Source organism: Pyxicephalus adspersus, chromosome 7 (genome assembly GCF_032062135.1).
Source record: "Pyxicephalus adspersus chromosome 7, UCB_Pads_2.0, whole genome shotgun sequence".
In the NCBI taxonomy this organism is placed as follows: domain Eukaryota; kingdom Metazoa; phylum Chordata; class Amphibia; order Anura; family Pyxicephalidae; genus Pyxicephalus; species Pyxicephalus adspersus.
The window spans coordinates 68,184,981-68,194,556 of record NC_092864.1 but is presented as its reverse complement, the minus strand read 5'-3'; the positions used below and the strand labels follow the sequence as shown (position 1 = coordinate 68,194,556).

Sequence of the window (9,576 nt, the reverse complement as noted above, 5' to 3'; positions counted from 1 at the left end):
AAAAACATGCAGTTAGGTTAATTGGCTTCCTCCTAAAAAACTGATCTTAGACTACATTAATGACATATGTAGGGACATTAGATTGCGAGCTCATTTGAGGGACAGTTAGTTACACGACTATGGACTTTGTACAGCGCTGTGTAATATGATGGCGCTATATAAATACTGTGTAATAATAATAGCGGTAATAGTGAGCAGCTATTACTTTGAACAGGTGCTTGAAAGTGAACACCACTAGGTAAGTAATAAAATCCTAACCCCGAGAGGGTGTTGAGGGTATTTATGAAAAGCCAGAGTAAAAAATGCACATGGCAATCATTTACAATATTCTTAGGAAAATAAAACAAAAAAACAAATAAGTCACAACATGCAACTTGAATGATATATCATTAGATTGTATGTGGTCAGCAAGTGTTTATAAAGACACAAAATAAAGTAGCTCTGTATTCAGTAATAGCATAGTAAATGTGCTGGGGATATGTTTTTAATGCTGCCTTGTTCGGGGCCACCAGTCAACATTGGTGATAGATACAACAACAGCTATTGGCACCTAATACCAGCTGTAACAAACTTATCTGATCACTAACAACCAATTAGCACGGTTCCTTATGACATAATAATCACATGTGGACTGGAGGCTTCATTAAAAAAAAAATGAAAGTCTACAACCTGCAGGTGAACACTGACACCTTCAAGCAGCAATGTTTACTTGCAGTGCTATACGATTTTTGCTGTATATTGATAGCAGTTTTTAAATAGTAAAAATAAATGAATAAAGCACAGAAATAAATTGATACTAATTATTCTTATTAACATCGATTTTTTGCATTGATAGCCTTAAAAAATACGATTTTATTTACAACAGTGTAACAAATAAAAGCCTTATGATCCTTAGAAGAAATTATAAAAATGATTTAAGTATTGTAACATGGTTACAAAAAAAAAAAAAAAGATCAACCTTTCACCACTTTCACTAAGTAAAGTGGGAGCGTGTTATCTCAGATACTACCAGCAATGTTTTGTATGCAGGGAACCTGTTGCTTATTATTCAGAATTACTGTTCTGGGGCTGGTTTTCCTGGGAATCTGATAGAGCAGGATGGGGCAGATTGCTAATTCCAGGCCTCAAATCTTCCTAAAACCCAGAAACCAAGTTTTTTTTTTCTTGCTACAGAGAGAAATCATTGTTTAATGTTAGCAAGGAAGCTGTTTATGGACTGTATTTTTGTGGACACTAACCCCTGTGAGGAAAGTTTGTTATTTTTCTAAATATGGACAGGTGCCCTAAAGCGAAGCAGGTATGTGGAGTTGCCTCTGTGCCATCCCCAATTGATGCTAATCCTTTAAAGTAAGCACAATTGTCAGGGTAACCAATTTAACTTCTAAATCTCTACATGTGGAAATGTGGACACCAAGAGATTCCAAATAGATTGTTTAGATAATTGGTTATAGACCACTTGCCTTTGCAATTGCATCTACAAGAAAACTGCGGGGTGTTTTAAAAAATGTTATTCCCCTGTCAATTCAACCTAGATTCTGAAGTTTGTTGGAAAATATGGCATTAATTATTGTGATTGCTGTGCTTTTAATAATTGGCCACTAGGAGGCAGAATGTGTCTTAGTTTTAATGTGCATTAAAATGAGCAACCTATAGGGATTTGAACAGCTGTGCATGAATACAAATATACCGTAGCAATTAGATGAAATGAGGAGAGGAGATGTTATGTAATTCACAGAGAGTTATAGCGCGGGTTGTTCACTGAATGGTGGCAACTGGCGTACTGACACTTGTGGGCAGTCGTGGCTTTGTCTCGAGAGAGGTAGATAGGGGAAGCGCATGTTGGTTTGACTCATTATGACCCATAAAGTTCTAGCACAAAGGTTGTATACTAAGCAAGATTTTTTGTATCCAAACAGGACTTATACCAAGTTGGACTTTTACCAAGTTGGACTTATTCCTTTCCGACTCAAAGTTTTCTGGCATCTACATCCAGGCATCTTTACTTTATAATTTTAGTTGACATTTAAGATGTCTCTGAAGGTAATCTCCATAAAAGCTAAAGGTCTTAATTCCCCTATAAAACTCTACATAGCACTTTAGTTCTTCATTGCACTTTTAATACCCTCACCCGTATGCACTGTCAAATAGCTTTTATCCAGGAGACCCACTTCCATCATGACAAGGTATAATCCCTAAAAAACAGACATTTTTATTTAGTTTATCATGGATTGCCCCTTGACTTTAAATCTAGGGGTGTTAGTATCATTCTATCGCAATTGCTACCTTGGTCATTGAATGATATGCCCAGACGAATGCTATTTGATGGTCAAGTGGATGATTGGTTCTTGAATCTATATGTTTCTTAACATGTACTCACCCAATATAGATCAATTTAATTTTCCTAGAGAAAGTTTTGGACATGGTGGAGGAAATCAGTGAGGGCATAGTTCTTATTGGAGGTGATTTCAATTTAGCTTTAGAACTATCCAAGGATATCTCCAAGGGCATGTCTCACCTACCGTTCTCTACTTTTACAAGAGTTAAAAGACTCCTACATACTTATTAGCTTGTAAACATATAGAGGCTCCAACATCTATTCCCTAGTTCACAAAACAAATAATACACAAAACATAGTCATGCATAGATCGTTTTTCTTGTAAGGCAGGGTTCTCCCCAGGCTCTTTTAGCTGGGTGCTCCACCCGGCACTTTTCAGCACCCACCAGGCTGTTTTTGGGTGGTTACTAAAGAGTTGGTCACAATACAGGGGCTGCCACCCACCTACAATTTCTTCCCACCTGGCTTAAAAACATTTCAGGGTTGAGCACTGTAAGGCATACTCTCCCTAATGTTCTATCCTCCTCAATAGACACAGCTATATTCTCTGATCATATGACCATGTCTTTAACTCTTGCCTCTGATTTTCTTATAGCCAAACTGTGTTCATGGAGACTAAACAATGACTTCTTGCAGTCTCCTGACACTGTCCTGATGGTGAAGAAAGAGCTGCAGGAGTTTTTCCTGTGCAACCCATCTTCTATAAAAAATCCTCTAATGGTCTGGGAGTTCCACAAATGTGTTGTTAAAGGTCTCTTCATATACCTTGGCTACAGGTTAAAAAAGGAAAGACATGCTAAGCTTAACAATTGTTTTTCGAGAGACTGGAAGCCTTACATAAATGCCACCACACTACTGATCAAGAAGCCCGTTTGGCTATGTTATGTGGACAAATAGCCTCTATATGCTAAGAAAAGCCAAAGCACAATTGTCCAAATGCAGAGGCTTCTTTTATGAATATGTTAACAAATGTGGGGCGGAATTGGATTAAGCAATTTGAGTTAAAAGGTCCCAGTTCTACATTCCAAATATCTCCTTTCTGCCAGGTAACACCTTTCACTCCTCAAAAGACCAAGCAGCCTCTTTTTGTCAATTTTATCAAGAACTTTATAACTTGTGGTCTTCCTTGGATTTTCCTATCCAATCCCAGTCATCAGTGGAGATAGTCAGGGCAAATTTGGAGTTTCCTGGTCTCCCCAGTGTCCGGGAGGTGTCTCTGGAAGCTCTAGATACATCAATCTTGTTACTCCAAGAGAGCTCCAAGCAGCTCACTCAAAGGTGGCCACAGGTAAAGCCCCGGGTCCTGATGGGCTCACCCTGAACTATTACAAGCAATTCCAGACCCAGTTTGCACAGCGGTTCCTATTAGCTTTTATTACCATCCCTGATCAAGGTTCTCTGCCAGATGTCACCCTAGCAGCCCACATTACCATTTTTCCTAAACTCAAAAAAGACCCACAATCTTGTGCAAATTACAGACCCATATCTCCTGAGCAGTTAATTTCTATCTGGATTTATATGTCTAAAAGCGGTACATTGTCTTTAATGAAAATTTATTTTACAATATAATAGTATGAGTATAACAAGTTTGAAACATACAATCATGTCAAAATAATAAATGAAATAAATAAATAAAAAATAAATTTAATAATAAACTTTGCCATGATTTTGTGTTTCAAACTTTATTATACTCATACTATTATAATATACTGTAAAATAAATTTTCATGAAAGACAACATACTGCTTATAGACATAAAAATTCAGTGTATTGCATTCAATACAGTTATTTTGTAGTGAATGCAATACATAATAATTTGAAATTCCTGCCGCGCCCCTAGCGACGGCTGTACGCACCGGGGGACTCCGGAAGTCCCGGGGGAACGTTAGCGCACACGCTGTGGGACAGATCGACCAAGAGGATGGCAGGACACTGGAGGATGCCGATGGGACCAAGTAAGGCTTTATTTTTTACTTTTTTAACTACCCCGAGTGTGACTCAGGGTTACCGTTTTTAGCTTGTTTTTTTACCCTGAGTTGCACTCAGGCTTACCGCTGGGGAGGTTAAACTGCAACTTAAAACTCTTCTCTAGTATTAGCCCGCAGGATGATCCCCCTACTGCAAACACTAATACACTCTAACTAAAGCGGTTTCCTACCTTTCTCCAAGCCAGAGACAACACAGTTCACACGCCTAACATAATTGATTATGCTCGCACTAACCAGTTTCCAATGACGCTTCTCTCTACAGATGCACAGAAAGCATTTGACCATGTCGATTGGACATATCTCAGTCAAGTGTTATAACATTTAGGAATTCTGCCTAGGCTCTTTACCTAGATACAGGCCCTATACTCCAAACACACAACGTGTGTCAGAACCAATGGGGTCCTATCAGACTCGTTTCTATAAAAAAAATTGACAAGACAGGGTTGCCCACTTCCTCCGTTACTCTTTACATTACTATTGGAACGTCACAAAAACTGGCAGCATAAGCAGATGATTTCTTATTTTATATTACATCACCAGTATTTACCATCCTAAATCTACTAAAGGCACTAGAGGTTATGCGCAACTCTTTAATTTAAAATCAATCCCCAAAAATCAGGGGTTCTGAATATTTCCTTATCTTCCAGACTGAGGCAGAACCTAACACCCTCCTTCCCATTTATTGGGGCAAAGGGAGCCCTAAAAGATTTGGGCACCCTCATCCCCTCTTATATAGCATGCATATAGAGTCGCTGCTTTAAACTTTTTGCCTCAGCCTAATTCAATCAGTGAAAGCAAAACGCTTTCTCTTGTTCTGAGCACTGTAATTTACCTAAAATGAATATAATGCCCAGATTAATGTATTTTACAGACCCTACTATGAGGGCTTCCCTCCTCTTTTACTGAGCCTGTGATTGGAAAGTGGGCGGGTTGTGTTCAGAGAGACAACCCGCCCATTGCCGAGCCTGCAACATTGTTTGCTGCTCTGGCCGGTGCACCCCCCTAGTGTGGTCCTTCTCCTGACCCTGCAGGAGAGCTGAGTGGCCAGAGCCGTGGACCACCAAAGAATTCTTTGCAAAATAGGAGTGGGCACGTGTGCCTATTCCCGAAAAAAATGAGGGCATGGCGTTCCCACATGTGCCCGCCCCACTACACCCCTGTTTGTAATGGGTAATGATTCAATGGATACACAGGTTAAAGGACATCAGAGCCATAGAAGATCTGTTGGCTTCTGGGGAACCATTCAGAACACACACGCCTGGTTTTACTTGGAACAATTTATCTGGTCTGCAGAATATCTTGCAATCCTACAACAATATCAGATTTTCCGCTCTATCCTCACTACAAATTTTACATCCACAGCGTGGCCATATATCACATGAGACTATAACTCCCCCCCCCCCCCACACACTTTTCTCTCAATTATACCCCTGTATCCCCCCTTCCCCATCCTTTCTTTTGCCTTCCCTTTGTCTCCCCTCATTCTCCTCTCCCTGAATTATGACCCTTAAAGCATGACCCCAGTAGTTGTAAGTAATTGTGCCAAGAATTACAATTGCTTCCCACTTCTTTGCACATCTTTAAGTATTCAAATCACAATCTCTTTTAATTGATCTAAATTCTGTTTTGCCCTAGAAAGCCTGACGAGGCAATGTTAGTTTTGTGGCCTAGACTTGTAAGGCGTGTTCTACGCAGTTAATAGTACTGTAAGTTTAAAGCGTACCTAAACTCAACATTTTTATTTTACATTGAGGGATAAACAACCCTTCTAAATAAAGTAAAAATGTTGTTAAAAAAAGGGGGGTGCAGGAACGCCCCTTAATGGAAGTGCAAAGCCTCCAGGGATACCTACGTCATGCAACCTGGGAGGCTCTGGCTGCTCCTTTTGCGCATGCGCTAATCTCAGGCATGCGCAGAAGGGGCATTTTTTTCACCAAGGGGAAAGAGATGCATGTGCATTGAGATCGGTTTTCTTTTTTTTCCCCTTCACAGCGGCTTTGTCACCTGTTCTCACACCTGTGCAATGCCAGATCACGTGACCTAGCAGGAATACAAGAAGAAGATGAAAGAGAAGACAGAAGATGGCAGGGCGCCCGCCATGGGTTAAGGAGAAATTCAAGGACGACGCGGGATTGGATCGTGGGAAGGACCAGCACCATAGAGGGATCTGCGGGATTAAAGGTAAGTGTAATTTTTTTTTTATTTTTAGTTTAGTTCCACTTTAACTGTATGAAAGAATACTGGTGGTACTCAGATATTCGTTTTTCTGCTTTGGACAGCTTACACTGGCTTAAATACTATATACTTATTGAGTGAATTTTTGTGATGTCAGATTGACTACTACTTCACTGGATTGGCCTTCCAGCTGCATTGATGGGTGCCCCAGTTGTTTTGTTCTTTCTTTTCAAGTTTTGTCTGAAAACATCCCTTCAGACAAGGTAGATGCTGTATTTGTACTTGTTTTTTAAATGAAATTTCATATTCAACTGGGTATTAGGGTGGTGTTAATTACAACTAAAATCCCACCATGTGTAAACTCAGTCTTTCCTAAAATGATTAAAACTTTCTTTATATTTATCTAATTTTGTGACCAAAGTACAACATTTCTATTTATCTAAAGATGTAAAAGGTCAAAAACTTAAAGATTTGATTAAAGCTCTTTTTTAAAATTGTCTTCCATGCCCTGCTCAATATGATTTATGAGATGGAAACCAATCCTTACTGAATGTATTTTTTTTTTGCTTGCAAGATGAAGGTCCAATGTTCTATTGTACACCTCCTGGAATTAAGTTTTAGGGTTTTCAGGGCATCCGAGTGTAATTGGTACTGCTCTTATCATTCCCAGATCTTGTTATAAATATCAATACATATGCAGTAGAAAAAGTCAATAGAATATTTTGTAATTGCACACCCTATATCAGGAGTGTCAAACTCAAATCACATAAGGGGCTGAAATCTAAAACACAGGCTAAGTTGCTGGCTGAACTTTTTATTAAGATGCATAGTGTTAGTAGAAGTATAGATCCTTCCTCACCCTGAGACACCATATCACAGCCATCCTCGTGCATTAATCATGTTTTGAAAATAAGAACGTTTGTCTTTGTGAAGCATGAACATATTTTCGCTTTCGCATCTTTCATTAAATTGTCTCCCTGCTGTACCAACTTTTCTCTTGTTGGACATTTTTGGAGTGATTGCTTATTTGTTCTTGGCAGCTATTTCTGAGGTCAGTGTACCTGACCTATCCTGGTCTATGTGAGGGGAGCCGGTGACTGTGCTGAGGTGGAGGCCGCTGTCTCTGGAGACATTGCTAATGTATCATCCCACTGAGATTCCATACCTGGAGCAGCAGCAGCATACTACTGGCAGCAGGATCGGGACTCTGGCACAGCCGTGCTTAGTGCTGGGTCCCGGCAGGAGTGTGAAGAAGCAACTTGGGTCCTTCTGCCTGCACTTTTGTGGACCGCCCTGCTTCTACCTACCTTTCTGGGACTGGGTCCTCCTGCCTGCAAATGTCAGGCGCTTGGATGCGGCACAGTCTCCAGACCTGGATTGGACCTGCGGGATTGAAGGTGTTTTTTTTTTATTTAGGTACTTTTCAGTTTAGTTCCTCTTTAAATTATATAATGCAGCCTGGTAATAGTACTTACACAGCAGTACGGGGTTTTCTGAGCCCCCTCTAAACAAGTTTCTTTTTGCTCCTAGCAGTAAATCCATTGGTTTTTATTTCCTGTAAAAATCAAGTTGGGGAAATTTTGAGATATTTTTTATACCGCTTCAGATCTTTACAATGGAAAACATCAGCCCTTGTGAAGAGAGGCGAAACCTCCCGAAACGTGTTGGCTTTTTTAAGGATGTATTTAAAATACACTTTGTCTTCATAGCAACAATCTAAATATTGTTTATTACCCCAGATATGGAATTAGATTATTTTCCTCCCAGATTACAACAGCTTCAGTATCTGTTGTAAACATATCTTGTAGATTGTAAGCTCTTCTGGGCAGCGTTCTCTCCCCCTGCATCACGGTCTGTTATTTACAACCCCTATTGTACAGCGCTGCGTAATATGTTGGCGCTCTATAAATCCTGTTTATTAATAATAATAATAATAATAATAATATTAATTGGGATATCATGGCACCCAATTATCTAGCCATTCTGAGGAGAATAAACATGGCTGTCCCTAATTCCCTGTACAGTCAGGCGGGTTTTTGGAAATCACACAACAAGCATTGACCATAATCTACACAATTACAACACTTCCTCCTTTTCTTATCCAGCAGGAAATAATCAAGGCAACTGCACTGTACAGGAAGTGACATCATCATTGCGTAGCCGGCCCAGTGTGGGCGGAACCCGGCAGTACACTTACTCGGCGATAGACTGATTGTATTGCCAATCATTTTCCGCCCATTTCACTCAGTCGGGCGGAGGAACACGCCCCAACGAGTGACGTCTATTTAGGCCAATCACGAGCTCGGACAATAACCCTCTTGAAATATTTGGGCGGGACCAGAAACTACGATTGACAGTGTACAGGCCCACTGAATGCGCAGGAAGCCGCGGACAGGCCGTAGTGGGCAGTGACCGGCCTGAGTGACAAGGCGTTCAGCCAATAGGATTGCGATTTGCCTTGAAAGGCTCCGGGAGAAGGTCGGTCCTGCCTCGTCGTGTGGCGCGGCCGGCGGGAGAGGTGGGATTCCTGGTCTGCATCGCCTGGGGAGACGGAGATAGTCTTAGCAATAAGAGGGGGCCGCAAGAATTGCACCCACAAACTTGTCGTAGCCAAGTGCATAGCAGCCGGGCCCGGAGTTACCTCTTCCTCGTGCTCTACGCAGTGGCGTCAGGCGCTTTGTCTGCATCCCAGGCGGGTGAGGCGGAGACACGAGTAGGAGGAGGGAGTGGGGAGCGACCCCACAGGGTGGAGGTACGGGGCAGGTATGGCACTGTGTACATCGCATGGTGGGGGGCAGCGCTATACCTGGGCACTCAATGGCAGCTGCCGGAGCGCTTTGTGTTTCGGCATGCCGCAGGGACGGGCAGTTTCAATGTAGCCCAGGTCAAGCCGAGTGTTTCCTGCATCCTTACAATGGGAGACAATGGAAGCCGTGTGTGCGGTGTTATTGTCTGGACGCCGCATCTGGAGAGATACAATGTTGTGCTTGTGATGAGCGCTATGGGATGAGGTCTGTGTGATGAGCGCTATGGGATGAGGGCTGTGTGATGAGCGCTATGGGATGAGGGCTGTGTGATG

General features: G+C 41.5%; 2 protein-coding genes across 7 annotated transcripts in view; one reads left to right on the top strand and one right to left on the bottom strand.

Moving 5' to 3' along the window:
- LOC140335878 (dehydrogenase/reductase SDR family member 7B-like) overlaps positions 1-8,269 on the bottom strand; it is a 34,980-nt gene extending 26,711 nt beyond the window's left edge. Inside the window, exons 1-2 of the mRNA XM_072418877.1 lie at positions 7,973-8,269; positions 7,805-7,880 (exon numbers count right to left, since the gene is read on the bottom strand). Coding sequence (XP_072274978.1) covers positions 7,805-7,880; positions 7,973-8,039 — 143 coding nt within the window. The 5' untranslated portion in view covers positions 8,040-8,269. The remainder of the gene's footprint in view (positions 1-7,804; positions 7,881-7,972) is intronic.
- A 532-nt stretch (positions 8,270-8,801) lies between these two features.
- Positions 8,802-9,576, top strand: part of LOC140335877 (ubiquitin carboxyl-terminal hydrolase 22-A) — a 33,428-nt gene continuing 32,653 nt past the window's right edge. For 3 of the 6 annotated variants that reach the window (XM_072418871.1, XM_072418874.1, XM_072418872.1), the window contains exon 1: positions 8,802-9,193. The gene's annotated coding sequence lies outside the window, so the exon portion shown is untranslated. Of the gene's footprint in view, positions 9,261-9,576 lie in introns of all 6 variants that reach the window. The other 3 variants (XM_072418876.1, XM_072418875.1, XM_072418873.1) reach the window with 3 other exon arrangements.